The 19,650-nt window shown below is 30.1% G+C and overlaps 2 protein-coding genes across 4 annotated transcripts in view; one reads left to right on the top strand and one right to left on the bottom strand.

Moving 5' to 3' along the window:
- LOC108737373 (protein gone early-like) overlaps nucleotides 1-13,172 on the top strand; it is a 129,355-nt gene extending 116,183 nt beyond the window's left edge. For all 3 annotated transcript variants that reach the window (XM_025973752.1, XM_025973753.1, XM_025973754.1), the window contains exons 6-14: nucleotides 7,439-7,650; nucleotides 9,681-9,884; nucleotides 10,880-11,111; nucleotides 11,167-11,381; nucleotides 11,656-11,954; nucleotides 12,311-12,575; nucleotides 12,678-12,773; nucleotides 12,842-12,918; nucleotides 12,992-13,172. In XM_025973752.1, the coding sequence (XP_025829537.1) occupies nucleotides 7,439-7,650; nucleotides 9,681-9,884; nucleotides 10,880-11,111; nucleotides 11,167-11,381; nucleotides 11,656-11,954; nucleotides 12,311-12,575; nucleotides 12,678-12,773; nucleotides 12,842-12,918; nucleotides 12,992-13,082 (1,691 nt within the window). In that variant the 3' untranslated portion in view covers nucleotides 13,083-13,172. The remainder of the gene's footprint in view (nucleotides 1-7,438; nucleotides 7,651-9,680; nucleotides 9,885-10,879; nucleotides 11,112-11,166; nucleotides 11,382-11,655; nucleotides 11,955-12,310; nucleotides 12,576-12,677; nucleotides 12,774-12,841; nucleotides 12,919-12,991) is intronic.
- Nucleotides 13,173-13,729: 557 nt separating this feature from the next.
- LOC108737370 lies at nucleotides 13,730-16,778 on the bottom strand. The gene is made up of 9 exons (XM_018470189.2): nucleotides 16,355-16,778; nucleotides 16,023-16,300; nucleotides 15,660-15,910; nucleotides 15,426-15,602; nucleotides 15,269-15,367; nucleotides 15,077-15,218; nucleotides 14,918-15,006; nucleotides 14,733-14,850; nucleotides 13,730-14,676 (listed from the first exon to the last, which is right to left on the bottom strand). The coding sequence occupies exons 1-9, from the start codon at nucleotides 16,668-16,670 to the stop codon at nucleotides 13,819-13,821; spliced, it is 2,328 nt and encodes a 775-aa protein (XP_018325691.1). The 5' UTR covers nucleotides 16,671-16,778; the 3' UTR covers nucleotides 13,730-13,818.
- Nucleotides 16,779-19,650: the final 2,872 nt, after the last annotated feature.

Here is a 19,650-nt window from a genome sequence, read left to right as displayed (position 1 = left end):
TGTGCATAGGAATATGTATTCATTTTTGTATTTTTTTACAATTCCTACCGCATAATATGTTCCGGCGACACACCGTGTGTGTAGCGGACCAGTATGTGTCTGAGCTCGTACAAGAGTGAAAGTTTTTTGGCGGGGAAAGTTGTTGGTTCCGAGATGGGATAGGCGTGAAAATTGATTTTTGTTTCCTTCACGCAATAGCGAAACTTCTGGTAATAAATATCAATGTCATGTTCATACATATATATTATAGATAACCTTTGTATGATTGCAATGGTTGAAATTTCCCTATGGGAAGTTATTTACACATATGAAGATTTAGTGATAAATAATTGGTTTAAACTGCATAAAGCTATCTGCTTCCTAAATACAATATGAATATTATATCCCAATTGGTTTTGAGAAATATAAAAATTACATTTACAAATCTTTCAGATATACTGAACTGAATGAAGTTGGGCTAGGGGATAAAGTAGGCTTTTCGGCCGGCAACAATTATTGCAAAGTAAAATTTAAGTAGCATTTTTTTTTTTCAATTCTCTTTTTAATAATGAATGATACTTAAAAATGTACAAATTCAAATACAGTGGATTTTGGGTATAACGATGACGAAGGGACCACTGTAATTTCGTTGTTATATTCAGAAGTCGTTACAGGTAAAGCTAAAGAGATACAGACAAGTGTGTACCTATAGTTTTCACCATTTTTTAATTTTGAAACGATTTCCGCCTTTTTTAACAGTAAATGTGTATCTAGGAGTCATACTTATTCAAAAGTTTACTCAGAATATCACTTTGTAACTGAACCATTTTAACACTAAGGATTTGTTACAAATGATTCATTAAAAACAGTCGCTACTAGGGTTGCCACCTTTTCAGGCTTTACATAAAGTATTTCTCGACTAAATGGTTCAAAAAAAAAGTACTCAGCATAAAAATAAAGTATTTTATTTTTTGTTTTTAAAAACATTTTTTTTGTTACACCTAGCAGCCAGTAACAAATTGCTGTCGCTCTTAAATATATTAATAGCCTCTAAACACAGCAAACAAAGTTTTAAGTAAACTAAAAGTCCATTTTTAATTAGTTTTAATGAAGCTTTATTCCTGTCGTCCCGCCGCTTTGCGTTCATAACAGAGAATACTCTTTCCGTAAATGCTGAAGTGGCCGGAACGGACAGCAACAGTGACTCTACTTTGAACAGATTTGGGAAATCAGGTTGTTCCGTAAATATGATTTGCCATTTTTCTGTGCAATATTATTGATGTAAAAATACTCTGAATTTTGAATAATCGCTTACAAAATTACGATGTTTACTTAAGGCCTTAAATATGTCTTGTAAAATATAACGTACGCACGTCGAAATAGAGTACAATACTTTATAATAAAGTACTGGTGGCAACCCTAGTCGCTACACCCGAACTCGGCGAACCGAAGTCGCTATAGCCACATGAAAATTTGTACTAAAGTATGCTTTAAATTCAAGGGACTTAGATTGTTAGATTTAACGTCGTAATAGCAAAATGATCGCTATAACCAAGGTCGTAATAAATTAAACATACTGTAATTAATTTGCCCATAATAAAGAAGTTATTTGTTGTTGCCATTGTAAATTGGTGGTAGAATCATCACAATGGGTTATTAACAGTCACAAAAAGTATCACAGTTTTTAAGTCTTATGAGACAAAGTAAGAATTTTTTAAATATTTTTTATGACTTAAATGGGTCTTCAAATCCTCTAAATTGTGGACTCCCAGTCTCCCTGTTTATTCCAACACTATCGATTACCTTTACAATGTACCTCTACAATGTTTCTTTAGGTAATCTGTGTCTCTTATTTATTACTCTTTTATACGTCAGTAAAATTGCATAAACTGCCTACTCATACTTATAGCTGTAGATACGTTTAATCATTAATCGCACTCATATTTTAAAATGAATGCGAAAATGCGGAAGTGAAAAAAATTCTGCCGTTTCAAGATTACCGCATGAATTAATTTATTATGCTCCAGTCATATGTTACTTTTACCTTCGCACGTAGTTTTTCGTATTTGTTACGCATAAATAAATAATAATAATACCTGTATTTAGTTGGTACTTTTAACACGATGAACATTCAAAAACTAGAGTTGCAGAAGAAATTATGTAACGCTAATTGATATCTCAAACTACAAAAAGTAAATTTGTAGTGATTGACAATTAAACTTTTAAATAATCAAAAATTTTTTCTATCAACAACCGTTCTTCTTTTTATTTTATGCCATTTTCTCATTGAAGTTCGTCGACTATATGCGTTTCTGTTTCATGCAGTATAAAACAATTCTTCAACGCTTAGATTTGTCCATTCCCTTATGCTTCTGAGTCAGGATTTTTTCTTCCTGTCGATATTTTTCTACTCTTCTATTCTACCCTGTATTATTTTTTGTATTAGTAGGTATTTGTAGGTAATTGTCGTGTGTGGTAAGATGTTTTTCTTATCTTGATGATTATTAACAGTTTTATTTTGCTTCTAATTCGTCTTATCACTTTGTCGTTAGTAATTGTTTCCGTCCAGAATGCGTCTATATAAGTCATATCTGAAATGATTCGTGTTTTTTCATCATTTGAGCTTTCAAAGCTCAAGTTTCCACTCCGTTCAATAACATTGACCACACACCGCTCCACAAATCTTAGTCTGATGTAGAAGTTTAAATTTCTGTTTTCAAACGTTGAATTGTAGATACTTGTGCAAATGACTTTCGAGTTATTTCTATTTTGATCTTGATTTCTTCGAATGGATCGATTTGATATTTGTATTTTTGATCCCTTTTTAATTGTTTTCCATTTAGTATAAAAATAGGGTTAACGTTTGGGGTTTTAGTAGTTACTTATTCTTTTTATTGTCGCAACCAATCCTACATTCAATTCCGCCTAGGCTTTTCTGAAAAGGGACTAATTGTGTGTCACAGTATCATCATACTCAGACTCCACTCTTTCATATATCCGAAGCCAAACTTCACATTTCATATCCTTAACTGTTTGCGAACAGAATACTACCTTCTTTACTTTGATATCCGCAATAAATAAGTGATATTAACTGGAAAAACAGTCATCAAAGTACCTGCTGTAAAATCAACACTTTTAACTGATTCATCAGTTACTAATATGTACCTACTGATGTAATGAATTACTGAAGTAATTCGCTGTTCTATCAATAAAAGTCAAATGTCTTTATGATTGAAAACTGTATTGACATTATATTATAAGAACGTAGCTTTTCACGGTCAAATTCCATGGTAGAATTTTCATTCGGGTTGATGAGGAACTGTGGTCTAAATGAACTTATGGCGAAAGTTATACCTAGAAGTCGACATCTGGGTCCAAAAGTTCATTTAGATGATCGTATTTCAGCCCAAATCATTGTTTCTTCTTTGAGTCTTCTTTGCAGGCAAGAAAGCAAGAAAATATTATTACAATTAAAACAATTATTATCACTGAAGTTCTAATACTAGCTCAAGTCGACAGTTGACTCCAATTGGATTTTACTGCCTTGTATACCCTTTTCTTCTGAACTTTTGTTTCACTGATTCAATTGTAGTAATTTCAATTCATTAATTAGTTCAGTTAATATTTACTTATTTGGAGTGATATAACAGTGAATATTCACTGAAAATTAGTGATGCACTGATTCATTTTTGGAGAGCATTTTTCCTTTCATATTGACTTTCATAATGCCTTTTGTTCTCATACTCTTTTTCTAATTTTACTCATTTTTAATCTTTTCTATCCACGGTATTTTCATCATTCATCCATGATCCCATATCTGAAATGCTTCTAACTTTTTCTCTTCCACCCGACCACGGTTAGCACCCATACAGAGCCGTGCTCCAACCACGTACTAACTAAAAAAAATATCTAATTCACCCTTCAATACGTAACAATCTAATAACCCAGCTGCTTTTGAAATCAGTACTGGTTTCTAAACCGTCTAGGCGAAATTGAAATTAGTGAAATATTCGTAATGGCTGTAAATATGACTTACCTACATAAGAAATAATATTTTTAATTTTTTTCTTTTACAATTTTAACAAATCTGCTGAAGCCCGAGCGAAGTGATAAAAATGACAAGAAAAAGTAACGATTTTTTAAATTTATATGTATGACCATATGCATTAATAAATTAATTCTTTCAGAGGTCATGAGTCAACGTAGTATATATGACTTGTTACAGCTTTCATCCGATTCGAATAATTTATAAACCACTTCTTATGAATTAGTTAGCATAAAATTAAAAATGTTAATTGGTTATTATATTAAATTTTACAGATGAAAATATATTAATCGCAAAAATGAAGATATTGTGGAGGTCGTCTTTGACATCTGGCCATGTATTTTATAGGTTGAATAAGTTGGATAACGTACCTATGCACAGTTTTTCTTATTTTTGTATGAAGTAATTTTTTATGATAGTTTTTTATTGGTAGATACCTATAACCAGAATTTTATTTCGGAAAGAAATATCGGCCCATAGTTTAATCTTTAATCCTTATCTACAGATAATAGTAGAAATAAAAAATTTACGTGTCTGACAAATTTTGGGGTGTTTAAATCCCCATATCTCCCCCCCTTAAGTACGGCCTTAATTTTTTAAGTATTTATTTGTCTGCAATTCTATTTATTAATATTTTTTTTGATCCAATATTTATGCAAAAGTTATTTCATAATAAGGCAAGAAAATTCTGAAGAAATTGTTTGAAAAGCAAAAGACTAATATTTTAATATAAATTAAATTGAAATGATAAAAGAAAAAGATGCGTATCGATAATGAGTAAAAACATTCGCAATTTTTCAACAATGTTTTATTTAAAAATTAGTACGTACTTCAAATAATTGTACATGTGGATTTTCTTTGGTTGTTAATGATAATACATGTGCAATAATGGTTACTTTAGTTTACTCATAAGGAAATTACGCGACCACATTATTATGTACTTAGATTGACACTTGATTTAAACTTTTTACGATCGCAATCTTAGTATTCATGCGTAATACATACATATTTACATTACAAACAACGGAATTCCAAAAGTTAATTTTTCCATGTTTGTGCTTTACACATGTGCCTACCTATGTACTAATGAAAGTACAAGTTAACACAGGATCATATATTATACTATATATATACAGGTAGGTAAACTAATTAGCCACCGTTGATTTCTATAAATAAATGTATAGATCCGGGTATTACAGATGTCTTGCAATTAGTAAAAGTAATTAAAAATCTAAATTCAAATTGCCGTCCATTTATGTTTTGTCATGAACATACATGGAGAGTTTCTTAAACATACAGCAAAAATTGAATAGGTGATTCCTGAGGAAAAGTTTCTACAAACATTTGTCGAAAAATGCTTCCTAATTTAAGAGAGCTGCGCCCCTTCAAATAGACACGATTTTTCTCCATGTTTTCGGAGCCATTCATGCAGGTATTCTGAAATTTGGTATGACACATATACTTTTGATTGAATCAGTTTTGAAGTTTTTCTGAGATATTCAATTCAAATTTTAACGAACCACATACCACCACCTAGGTTTTTGTAAATTTCTTAGCGTCAAAGATTGATGCAATTTACCAAATTTCAGAACTCGAATACGGTTTCGAAAATATTGAAGAAAAATGTTGGTCAACATGACCCATTTTCCTACAGGAACTTTTCTTCATAAAAATACCGCAAGAATCACTCCTTCAATTTTTACAGCACTGTAGGCAAGGTAGATGGAAAAATATGTCAAATATTAATTTACAAATTAAAAAGGTATTTTTTAAATTTCTTACAAGTTCATTAAAATGATGTAAATTTTAGGAACCGTTAATAAAGTACGTTTGCAAATAAAGTGGAAAGAGATTTTACTTAGCGACGAGCTATGACAGGGGTAGGGGATGTCTAAGGAAATGTTCGCAGTTCATCATTTTTTTTTTTAATTTTTTCTCAACACGGTAGTTCTTAAAATTTTTCATTACGGTAGGAAAACATTCTCAAGTAATTAAAGTTAATAAATAAACGTGTGTTTGGGTGTCGTGATGATTTGCAATTTTTTCGTTTAACTTCAAAACTTCGCACAGGAAAATTCGTGTAGAATTGACAAATTGTAATAACAAGAAATCTTTGATAGAGGGTTTTGTTAGCAAAATCGCTGAAAATGTGACTATAAGGTGGAGAGAGAGCTCCAAGAAGGTGAAATTCAAGGTGGCGTATTTTAATTTTAATAACATTTGGTAGTAAAATAGAAGTTGCTTATTAACTTGTAACATCAATATCAAATTAAATTTTAACTAATAAAAATAAGAAAATCTTAAGGAAATACCTACTCGGTTAAAGTTGTCAATGATTTGAACAGCAATTTTCAATTTCAAGCAATTTCACCCTAAGACATTTTCGTTTAATAATAATTTCTAAACAAATGTTGTTTTGTTAATGCGTCTTCTTTACATAAATAAGTATTTTATCTTCCCACCTCTAGGTGACGAACCCCGCATCTTACTTAACTAATATCCTTTCATTATTTTCCGAGTACGACACCAAATAGATCGTGGAACGCCTTGGCACAAATGAATATTTTTATGGATAATCCTTGATATTTTGTTGATAGCTACTAGTCTGACTAAAATATATAAATGTATGCGATTGATACGAATAACTAATTATTATTATTTATGAGAATTTGATTATATTTTAGAAACAAGTTGTTGGTTCAAATTAGCTACTTGCGAAATAGAATATTCTTTGTTGCTTCTTTACTTTCGTAGTATTTCAACACATTGACTTTATCAATTTATATCACATGTAGTATGTATTATACATAAACCACAGATTATTGCAATAAACTTTAACTACACGCATTTTATGAGTATTATAAAAATACTTTAATAATATACATATAAATATTGTAAAGCTGATTAAGAAATTAAAAAGTGTTTTTTATATTTTATGGAATATGAATAATAAGCAGGTACATAATTATATTCATAAATAAAAATAAAACAACTTAATTTCCACTGTTTAACGTAAACTCTTAAAAATTGTTTTGTCGCATCTTCAGAATATAATCGATACATTAAATCAACATCATATCTACTTTAATAAAAAAATCCCCACCTCGTCAATAGTGTATGGAGAATCTTCGGTTTGGCCGGTGATTAGCCTGCTTATGGCGTGCTGATGAGATAAAATAAAATTTTGGGTGGATTCGTTCACCATGTGCTATTTATCCTCTAGCAAGATTATTTATCTTGATATAAATGACCAAGCTAAATAAAAGGAATTTTGGGGTTAAGTACCCGTTAAGGTGTTGATTCTGGTATAAGCAAATGAACCAAAAATCACTGTTAAAATTCTAATGAACAGGCTAATGCCCATNCAAAGACCAAAAGTCATATTATAATAAAAAATTAATTTCTTTATTATAGGTGGGTGGTACGTCCTACGGGACTTTAACATGGCCGACTTTAATTACAAAACACTTCTCACTAATCTTCACGTGAAATATGGGGCGGCTCCGTATTTTAAAGTGACTGTGAAACCGAATCCATACACCCCAGGTAAAAATGTTATTGCTATTTTTCCATCTGGATTAGGATTACCCGACAAGAGCTACTATTATCAAGATGATGACAATTTGGTAAGTTCAGTTTGACTTTTTCATAAAAATTAGATACTAAACAAACACAAAGGTGTTGTAATTAAATTAATTTTGAACAATATGATAATTAAAAGGTTATAAGCTGTTAAACTTTATTTATATGAACACCTTGTATAAAATGGAGTAAAAGTATAATAGGTATATAAATGGCTACGATATTTTCATTACACAGTATTTTTATCAGGAAAAATGGTATAGGTAAGTACAGCTGTACCATCGAGACGTCGTCCTTGACTTTTTCACTTACAGCGCAGATGATAGACATGAACCGCATTCGGTTAGATCTCGCTTACGCTCTGGAAAATATCGAAATTCACAAGGGGTTGGTCATTGGGATCACACTATTTACTCCAACTTTATGTGTTTATATTATGCTTATTTGATATTATTATTATATTGATTACGAAAATTACAGCCATCGAGTTCTTAGCTCGAAGAAGAGCTTGACTTGAATGATTTATCTTAACACAGAGTAGACATCGTTCAATGCGCATCTGTAGGCATTACAATTTGAGGGGCCATGTCTCGTTGGTTCAGCAGTACTTCTGTTTCTGTAGTGAAAAATGTCCAAATTTCCAACTTTTTTGCTAACTTTGCTATTACTTACCCTACTGTAGGAGTTGGTTAAATGAGAACTGGGTTTTTGAGTGAGACTGGTGTTAACTGAGCAACATGGCTCAAAGGTTCAGAACATCGCTTGGCATTCGATTCCAGGCCCGTTTGCCTTAGTCCAAGTTTTTCTCTAGATATAAATTGTGGATAAAAAGCAGTTTGACTTTGATTTTTATGTAATAACATATTTAAAAGAAGAATAAATGGAAACGGAATTGTTTATTGTATATTCTGTCTTAAAATCCTATATCCACACACGATTCATGGTGTGATACGTAGCAATCAAGGTGACTCTCACTTGAAAGCTCAGTCCGTTGACCCAGACCATGGATTCCTTTAGACAAATGCAGAGATGTGATTTATTTGAAATACTTGCATTTAAAATGCAAATACAAAATAAAAAATACCTAAATTTGAATACTTTTTTGAGTAAAGCATTTTGTATTTTATTTAAAATTCTTTTCCAAACGTATTTTCTATTTGTAAAATGCAAAATACATTTTTGTCGTTAAAATATTTGCTACTATCACCGATCAAACATCACATAAAATGATGAACGGATGTTGCTCACATTGGCCGTTGAAAGTATTAAAAGCTTAAAAAAGGAACAAAGAGACATTTCATGAATGCCTTCTAATTCTTTAACTGAAGAGAGCCCAAAAAATTCTAAACTTCTTGGAAATGGATAATCTAAAATATTGGATCGATATTGTTTTCCGAGTTGAATGTCATGGTCCATGAAATTTTGAAGTTCCAAATTGATATCAGCACCTGCCAAATCACCACTTATCATACTTTTAGGAAGGTATACGAAATTCTGTGAATTACAACAAAACAGCCCATAAAACAATATCGAATTGATTTACGCTAATTGTGTAAAACTGATTGATGGTGATTTTACATCAATAAAATTATTTGCAACCCTATTTTGCCTCTGATCTTTCACGCTAAACAAGCTATTTTGGCATGAGTGTCTTTTTTCAAAATTCATAAAGAAAAATATGAACCATACTCAATGTTCGCAGCTGGTGATATAGTGCAAACACCACTATTAGTCTAGAAAAACTCCAATATTTAAAAAATGAGCAAATGCCTGCAAAGTTTTCTTAAAAAATATTTTATACTTAAGTAAATGTAGAAAATTAAATAGGTACAACAAAATAGTATTTTGAAAATACGTATTTAGCATTTAAAATACAGAAANCGTATTTTACATTTGAATTAACAAATCAAAAAAGTATTTGCATTTTATATTTAAATACTTTTAAAAAACCGTTTTGCACATCTCTAGCCAAATGTACGCAAACTTGTGACTTGTATACGAATGTAAATAATTTGAAAAACGCAAACTAAAAAAGACGTTTAAATGTGTAACTGCAGAATTTCCTTAATTTTAGATTCAAACTGCATACACGCAATTCATCAGGGACATCATTATTAATCTTAGTGTAACTAAGACGGATGCGGAAAAGTTCAGTACTGATATGTTTTATTACGAAAAGAGAATAGCAGAAATCACGCCTAATTCATTTGAATTGATGAATATGGTCAACACGTATAATTTAGTTAAACTTTCCGAATTGCATTACACGCTATCAATGGTAAGCCATTAACTGTCAAGAACAACAAGAAATTATGTTAAATGACCGGTTATAGAATTTTAAACATGACATTCATAAAAAAATTAGAAATGTCTTCAAATTTCCAATTACATTTGATGAAGTCATCATAAATTCAAATAACAACGAAATGAAAATACCTTTTTTAAATTAATAAATGTTTAAACGTCATTTTTGAAATTGTCACACACAGTTTGTCTGAAAAAGACAAAATGAAATGTACGTTACACAATTAAATCAAAAGTTCAAAGACCAAAAGTCATACAATGAAATCGAATTCGTGAAATCGAAATAGTCGAATGAAATAAAACTGGATCAATTTTTGAACGAACCATTCATGCAACTTTAATTCAATTAATAAAAAAATTATTCAAGAACCGGTCGCTTAACAATTTACGAAACTTATTTATATACAGGCAGTTCTCAATATACCGCCCTTTATTTAAAAATGGATCCAATTACCAAAAATGTACTACATGATCAAACAGAAAAAGGAAGTTTTTGTTAACACTTTCCTGGGAAATTCTGCTTCATGGAACATTTTATCAAAATTAAAAAGAACACTAAAAAATCCACTGTGGTTTATGTACATATTTTTTTTTTAATTTGATGAATTCGGAATTACTTTTTTTCTATATTAAATTGAAAATGCGCACGTGTACTTGTTATTTTGTGAATACCGAGTATTTTTGCAAATCATTTCTTTAATAAACTGCGATTCTTTCCATTCATTCAGTACGCTTGAGTACCCCAAATTGCTGTAATGTGTAAAATTAATGATCTTTTTGCTGTAATCAAGTAATTTGACGTGTTTGCCATATATTTCGAGAGAGTAACGTACTGTATATATGCGAGGACTGACTGTATATTAAATGTTAACACATTTAGAGTTCATTTTTTTATATTTGTGAGAATGCTTCAAACTACGAATCAAATTGATATGAAACTCTTAGTCAAACATGACATACAATTTTTAGTTACCGCTTCAAGATATTTTAGCAGCTTTATATCCAGACGCAAACATTAATGAAGACACTGACGTCTTGGTATCATCCCTGGACTATTTACAAAAAGTTTCACAAATTATATCTACCACTGATAGAACTACCCTTAACAGTTACATTATGTGGACGTTAGTTCGTGAATATGTACCTTACTTATCAACACCCTTTACAGCCTCGCTGAATAATTTTAAAAGAGACCTTTTGGGTAAGATTAATAATAATCTCTTTCGGAAATGTGATATAATAAACAAAAATTTTAGGAATAAAACGTTCAGTACCGCGCTGGGAAGAATGTTCAAATTTAGTTTATAGATTTGCTGGTTTAGCTGTGGAGAGTCTATTCGGAAAAGAAAGATCTCTTCGTAATAAAACTGAAGTTGTTAATCGATTATTTCAATCCATACGTAATGCAGTAAAGGTTTACATTGACAAATACAGAGAAACGCCTGATTTTTATCAACATTTATCAAAAAAGGTGAGTGTTTTTGAAAACTTACGTTAGTTTTATTAGTCGATACCATATGGTGTCATTATAAGATAAGCTTGTCAATAACTCTAAAGCCAATTTTAATACAGATACTAATAGTAACTATGTATTTATATTAGAATATAAATTATTTTCATTTGTAGTCAATTTTTCAAAGTAAAAAATTGTAAAGTGCGGGTCCCATTTAGTACCAAGTTTTTTTGAAATACGGAATGGTTTAAAATTAACTTATTTCTGAACATTTTTTTTCCGTTTGTTGTAGATTTCTGGACTTAAAATTCAAATTGGTTTACCAGAATACGTATTGAGTGCTAATCACCTGAAGCAGTATTATAGTAAACTAATCGTAATAAAGACTAATTTATTCGAAAACTACAGACATGGCATTGAATTCTTACGAAAATTAGAAGGACAACGACTGGTAAATTCAGAACCGGAGAATGTACTTATTGATTACGCTTTATCTCAACCCTTATCCACATCGTATATACCGTCAGAAAATACCATATTTGTGCCTAGGGTTGTTTTAACTGAACCATTCTTTGACACGAAATATCCAAGGTATTTTTATTTTTAATTAGCTTTAAGCCCATTAAAAGTACATTATGTCACAGAAAATAAGTCGAAATATTTTTAGATTTTTTATTAGAAATTGCCTCCACTGTTATTATGTAATTGATTTTCATTGTTGTCTTCTTTAATCAGTTTACTAACTTAATAATATGTGATAAATGATCTTTTATCGAAAATTAATAAAAATAGTTGTTAATTACCAACAATTATCTGCAAATTTACTTAATTTAGAGTAAAGTAACACCTCTAATTGTACGCGTTCATACTTTTCTCTCCGAAGAAAGATAGGAACGCTTTATTGGTTGTATGATATCAGAAAAATATTAATTTAATTATTATTTCAGCTCCATTTTATATGGAAGACTTGGTGTACAAATAGCAAACTCTGTAATATCCAGTATTACACCATTCCATAGCGGTTGGAGTTCAAATCTAAAATTATTTCTGCCCGTTAACTTCATAGTTAATGAGTCCCTCAGGATTTCTCAGGAACCACGAGACTGTCTCTCCAAATATTTTATCGAAAATAATATGGCTTCTGATGTTTCGGCAACTGTAACATCTCTTTCAGTGCTTAAAGAACTTTCTGCCATAAAATTCGCATTTTTTGTAAGTTTCTTCAAAGTGGCACAAAATATTTTTAACATATATAATGAGTTTATACAGTATTTTCCCCATTTACTTTACCCTAAGCACTTATTTTTTTATTAGGGATTAATAACTACATTGCAAAATGAAGAACACATTCATCAACCCACTTTGGAGGAATTTGAAGACGACTCATTATTTTTCTTAACGTATTCTCAGGTAAATTAGTTTTATTTAATTTGTCTACTATTTTCAGTGTTAATTTATTGCTTTAATTATTTTTTTAGACGCGCTGTTCGGTACTTAGCACACAGCAAGACTTTTATATGAAAACAGTCGAATTTGAATTACCACAACAGTCAATGTAAGTTTTATATTTTATTATAAATTTGTTTTTTCTTATTACGGGAATTTTCAAGAACATTTTTTTTTTTAAGATTGAAGACAGCTTCAGATCATTTCGCGCCGTTTTTAGAATCTCTTAACTGTCCTTCCAGTAAAAAAACTCATTGTGATGACATACTTTAGTTGCTAATGTGGCTAATATACATATATTTTTTTATTAATATTAAAAGCGAAAGTGTATAAGTCGGAATTACAACTTTAAGTTTAACGAAATTATTATTGTTTGAGTTTTTGAGTATTAATAACATGCGAGTGGATTTTGAGTGTACAGATGTATATTTTTATACTTTAAAAATAAATATGTTCAAATAATTTATCTGTAACTCATACAGAACTCAAAAATTATTACCAGCTTTGCATGCAAAATATTTCCAAATATAGGTAGACACTCGGTAGTGCAAACGTTGCACCTTAAAAGAATATCTCGTATAATGTGACCAGCATGTTATGCTACACTACCATATACCGGTACCAAACTACAAATCAATATCTTGGTATATTTGCCTCAGAGTTGTAAGTCGCGGATATATTTACTACCCAAATCATATTAGCTAGAGGGATGTTGTTTTATTGATGTATTCTCTTTAGACAAGTATATATTTCGTTGTTAGTTGGTATGTGATATACCGTGGGTCATAGTTTCGCTAGGCAGAGCTATAGACGTTGTAAATGTAGTATCTTGACCTGATAGCTATCAAAAGGCAAATAGAAAAAAAGCAATTATACAAATGTTAAAAAAACCTTTGAAACAAACAAAAATTTCTGTAGTATAAACGGTATTTTTGCAAATGTTTTTATTATACAAAGAATTTCATCAGAAATGAACAATTTTTGTAATAACAAACTTATCTCTTACAATTCAAACATCTGCAACTACATCATCAACAAAAGAACTCAACATATCCTCATCCACGTTTTCTTGAACATTAGATTCATCCTTTTTCAGTTCGTCAACTGTTGGTTGTTCTGCAAACCCTTCTGGTGATTTTTCTTCCCTTTTTAACCTCTTGGTTGGAGGTGTTTCTATTAAAATATCGTCATCGGTAACATTTATTTGAAGGCATTCGTCTGAATCTTCTTTTTCTAGATCAACATTTGAACATTTAAAGCTATCCTCATTTTCCTCTAACACAAGATTTATGTCGGAATCGTATTCTGTCGACATTGACTTTAGTTCGGGAGAATTTTTATCGTCTAACACAGAAATATCGAGCGTGATATTTTTATTCTCGTTATTTTCATTTTGATTCGTTTCAATTATAGATTCCACTTCAGTACTTTGTCTTATGATTTCTACACTGAGAATTTTAACTTTTTCGTTACCAGGCCTTTCTTGGTCGTTTTGTAAATGTTCAGCACGGCAAACTGTTTCTGTTACTTCGTCAAGCAGTGGTACTTCTAATTCTTCATTCTCGTCTTCTTTAGTATTTAAAATATTACCCAAATATAGTGTAGGACAAACAGGCTGACAAAAGTTTTCTAATACTTGATTTGCTTTGTAACATATTGATGAAATAGAAATATTTTTGTTGCTTTGTCCTTTTCGAAATATTTGCAGTGCAACGTATAACGGAGGAAGCACCGAAGAATATTTTTGTTCGAAAAAACTTAATATCAGGTCGTACATTGCGTGTTGGCATTGTATATTGTCATAAGGACTTATAATTTTTCCTTCTTGAATTTCTAACACAGTCTGTATCACTGTATTATACATTTTCTAAAAATGGATAACCAAAATTAGCTCTTTTATTTAATAAATAACTGTAAACATACCGCAACAGTTTGAGGTTTAATGTTGTTAAGCATGGTATATGAGCATAAGTCCCTTATGGCTGCAATAGCATTTATGCAAACTTGCTCTTTGACATTTTTAAAATTCTCTGTATAAACTCTAAACACAAAAAAAAAGTAATAACAACTACTTTTAAAAAATAATTGCGTATTATTAAAGTAAATACCTTGTTGGTGAATTTGAAATACTTTTTAATTGTTCTTGTACCTTTCTCTGTTTAAGTTTAGACGATTTTTTTGCAAATTCAGGCGATATCTGTTAAAAAATAAACCGATCAACTATTTTTTGGTGCAAACATTAAAAAATAAAGAAATAAATTACTTACGGTCAGTGTTAATGTACTTTTCAATGGTTGTATATCCCGTAAAACAGAATCGATAAATTTATCATTTAATGTCAAATTAAATGTACTTCTTGATACAGAAATCCAGTAACTCAGTACATTATAAACAGTTACCTGAAAATCACTATATTTTTTTAAATAAATAAATTGAACACCATAAAACATTTCATTTACCTTTTGTTTAAAAAGTATCTGTAACTTTGTCCTCTAGACAAACAATCCACTAAGAGTTTTGTAATTAAAAACGATTGAGGAAGAATATTTTGTTTTAAACTACAAACAAATATCACAAATAAATTAACAAGTAACAGGATTATTATTTAGCATTTACCAAGCTAATAAAGATTTGAGTAAAATTAATAGCTGTATCTGAATCTGATATAATAAATAAGACAGGTGCAAGTCTTCAACATTGTCCGTCTTCTTGTAGCAGTCAGCTGAAAGACCACGTCTTATGACATCAAGGATTTCAGGAACAGGAACATGTTTAGCTACTGGGTAACTTTCACTATTAAAAATAAAATTATTAGTATAACATAAAACTTATTGATTCTTCAAAACTTACATAAGAAATGAGTTTAGAAATAATAAAGTGTTTTTTAATCGTGTTGAAGTGACAGACATTACTGTCAAAAGGCTTGCTGATGATGGTATTTCATTAAAACTGAAAGGCTCATCATTATAGGGGTAAGTGTTATATTCTGTTATATTTTCAAATAACAGGTCAAATAAAGATTGAGCAGTGGTACAAAGCTTTTGAAATTGACCTAACCAATTACTAATATGATTAATTGATTCTGGACCTGCTCCTCCCACCTAATAAAACAAAGTTAAATATAAACATGTATATACAATACTTGAAATTTTGGTTTTAACATTTTAATAATACACAAAAAATATGAGATAAATCAATATATTTTCCACTTGCCTGCTGCAAGAAGTGATATGCTGATCCTGCACTCTGTATAATTTTATCTGAAGATTGGAACTCCAAAAATTTCAGTAAAGCAGTTGATATCTTGTTCTTTAATGGTAGACAGGTGCTTGGAAACTTCCTAAGGCAATGTTTAAGGCAACCTAGGGAAGTCTCTAAGGATTTATTAGCATTCAAATTAGTAAGTATCAATTCAATTAATTTTGGAAGTAACCCAGAAGTAAGGGCCTTAGCGAACTCTTGAATATTACTGCAGTTTTCTAATAGGACTTCTAAAATTAAAAAAGAACTCACAAATGATGTTTCTAGCCAAACCTTATACATACCTATCACAAACAATTGTTCCTGTGATAATGACTTAGTAATTTGATTCGGAATGCAAACTTTAATCCAATCAACACAATTCTCAACTAATAAACTTGTTGGGCAATGAGGAATTAAAAGCCCTAAAAATGTAAAGCCAATCTCTCGATTAGCATTACTATTTAGGAATGCATTAACATTATGCAGTATCTTTTCCACGTTTTTTTCATTGCGTACATTTAAATCAAAAAAGTCTGCGACAATATTTACTTTATGCACATTCTTACACTTTTCTGAAACACTAAAAAGTTCCTTAACTTGGGGTAAAGTGAAAGCCATAATGGTGCTTTTTAACACCAACTGTATTAAAAGGAAAAATATTGACTACGTTTAATAAGAAGCATAAATTGCAGGTTAGACAGTTAGAGGTTAGATCGGTTAGATCATAGATAAGTCAAAGGATAGTTAAACAATAGAGTTAAGCGTTTAATACTTCTAAATTATAGATTATTTTAAAAAAGTTCTTGATAAGTTTGGGAGTGTTTATCGATTTATAACATGCTCAGTTCGACCTTTCAATGGCAGTTTTCCCACAATTTAGCGGATAATTCGTTACTTATCTATGGTTTGCCCAGTTGTCAATTTTTGAGTTTGCTATGGTTTTGTTCACCTACTAAATATCTCTCATCTATAGTCATCTATATATGATCTATGGTTTGCTTTAGTATAATGGCGCTTTTATAGTATGATGTATAGNTCTTTTAAAGACTCGAGAAAATATTTTTCACAAAAAAAAAACATTATAAATAAGATAAAATTAAAGATGAGAGTAAAAGCGAATTGCTTTTTAATGTGTCAACAAGAGTTTTTTGCAGTAAAATAATTTAAGTCATACTAAATAAACAGTATTACAATTTAGATATTTATTTAAGTACTTTTGAGAAAGGAATAATATGTGCAATTATTTTGTAATTGCATATTTTAAACTAATTTTGAAAATGTTGCATTAACCCAATGAAAATAATGAAAATTGTGTTTGAATTTAATGAAATATTTTGCTGAATCCGTCTCTGTTCAAACGAACTTGTTGCTTTTACACAAACATGTTGAAAATTAAAAGTATTTCAACCGAGTGATAAAGTTGACGAAATGCTATTAGAAGGGAGCGGGGTAAAGGACAATTATGATGCAAACTACTTTTACGTATACATATTAAATACATCGTAGGTTGTTTATCTTTGTATTATCTCTTGAGGTTTTTTGCTTGGCAGCTTGACTCATTAATAAAAATATTGTTAGATGGAATGCCTACGGAAATGATATTAACCTACATAAATATCGATATATTAAGGCAATGAATAAATTAAAATACATTTAGAAGTGAGGTTTTGTTTACATAATAATGTTGCTAATTCTTGTTTCTTGTTCTTTCTCACAGATTTACCAATAAATACATAAATAGAAGCGTACTATCCACCACCGGTGACTACCGAATTGTAGACAAATGCAATAGCATGCAATGATGCAATTTTTCTCTTGTGTTATTCACATTCAAGCATCTTGAGGTAAGAAGATTTTCCACTTCTGTTATTTCACTGTTTACTAAAATAATAACAATTAGAATATTGTGGTCTGTAACAATTTATTTCACAGGAACAGAGCTGGACTGTGTGGTTGGAGATTGCAATGCACTTTTCATTTCAGCCTCGATGTATCAATGCTTTTTAGCCCACTGAAAACAGAAGCAAGAGGGGTAAGTGGCAGTATTAATGATATTTAGACATTAATTAGATTTAATCATAATAAGTAAATGGTCATGTCCAGTATGTTAGTATTGGTTATAATTGTTTATCTTAATTTATAGCAAATCATATATGAAGTACTAAGAACTTTTGCCATTGCGTGAAAAGGCAATGTTTGCATGTTGAACACATTACTCTTCAAGTATTAGATATTGTATATTGCATGCAGGTTGCACTTTGCTTAAAGTTCAGTTTATTTAATTATTTATTTGCGCATTTATATTTCCATTGCACATATTTAAGCATTCAAAAGTAAATAGACCGTAGAGGGGCTAGCCTTGTAGGTGGGTGGCACAGCTTAGAACTAATTTAATAAAGAAAATAAAATACATATTATTATGAATATAGCAACTAAATTTCATATAAACTAATGAAGCAATATCATAAAGCATGCATGAGTCTTGAAGAGAAAATATAACAGATCTTTTACTAAATAAACTAACCTATATGATATTAATCTAAACTAATGTAATGTAGAATAATAAAACCAAAGTAAAATAGCTCAGACTGCTTGGAAAAAACACATAATAAAAGTTTCGAAAATCATGAACACACCATGCTATTATAAATTAAGGTAAATTAATAAAAAAGAAATAAGTGTAGTGTATAAAATCGCTAGTCTAGTCAAGCCGATATTTTTCTTTTAAAATAAATGAAAACAAAAGAATGGTGTGCAGAAATTTTGATATGGTTATTATTATATTATATTTTTGATATCTAAAAATCTACAAGTAATTGCACACTATTGTCCAAATTTAATGCAGTAGTTTCGGGTGTGTATTAGTGAGTCAGAATTTTATACATTAAAAATTTTAACTCGCATTTCACCCTTTAGAGGCGTTTAATTTTAAAAATTATGTAAAATTTTATGTCTCATCGCAACCAACGAAAAAATCAGATAAACGACTATAAATTCAAAGTTTGTTTAATGAATTGGTGTTACATGTATTACATATAACAATACAGTATGCACAACGTTAGCAACTGTAACTTGGAGTATGAATACTCTTGACCTGATTAGAAATTATAAACTACTTCAACAAATTTTTCAGAATATATGTAAATTATTCCGCAAAATGAATCTGACTAGAAATTACAGGTAAAATAATAAATAAGTAATATTCACTTTTAATTTTGATTGTTTTATTTTTAAATATAAATTGTTTGTTTTAACTTTCAATACAGCATGTTGGGTTGCCTAACAACGCACCTAGTTTCTGCAAATTTTTGTATTTTATAGAATTCCGTTCCTTAAAGGTGACCTTTCATTCGTTCGACAGGTCTGGATTTAAAAGTTTTGTGAGATGGTTGCTAAATGCAGTTGATATTTTTGCTCTAGATTCAAATTAGATTTAAATTTTAAATTAAAATTTTTAGATAAAAGCCTCAAGTGCATCCCACAAAATTAATAATAACCGCACATGTCTATTGCAGTAATATTAATCGAGAAAATATTTTTCACAAAAANATAAGCAGGTACATAATTATATTCATAAATAAAAATAAAACAACTTAAT

Source organism: Agrilus planipennis, unplaced genomic scaffold (genome assembly GCF_000699045.2).
Source record: "Agrilus planipennis isolate EAB-ADULT unplaced genomic scaffold, Apla_2.0 scaffold159, whole genome shotgun sequence".
Lineage (NCBI taxonomy): Eukaryota > Metazoa > Arthropoda > Insecta > Coleoptera > Buprestidae > Agrilus > Agrilus planipennis.
This window is presented reverse-complemented; position numbering and strand designations above follow the sequence as displayed.

Coding starts and splice junctions, on each gene's coding strand:
- LOC108737370 (XM_018470189.2), bottom strand. CDS start 16,670: ATGGCTTTCACTTTACCCCAAGTTAAGGAACTTTTTAGTGTTTCAGAA. Junction 15,368..15,425: donor CTCAAATCTTTATTAGCTTG/GTAAATGCTAAA, acceptor ATTTGTTTGTAG/TTTAAAACAAAATATTCTTC. Junction 15,219..15,268: donor AGATACTTTTTAAACAAAAG/GTAAATGAAATG, acceptor AAAAAAATATAG/TGATTTTCAGGTAACTGTTT.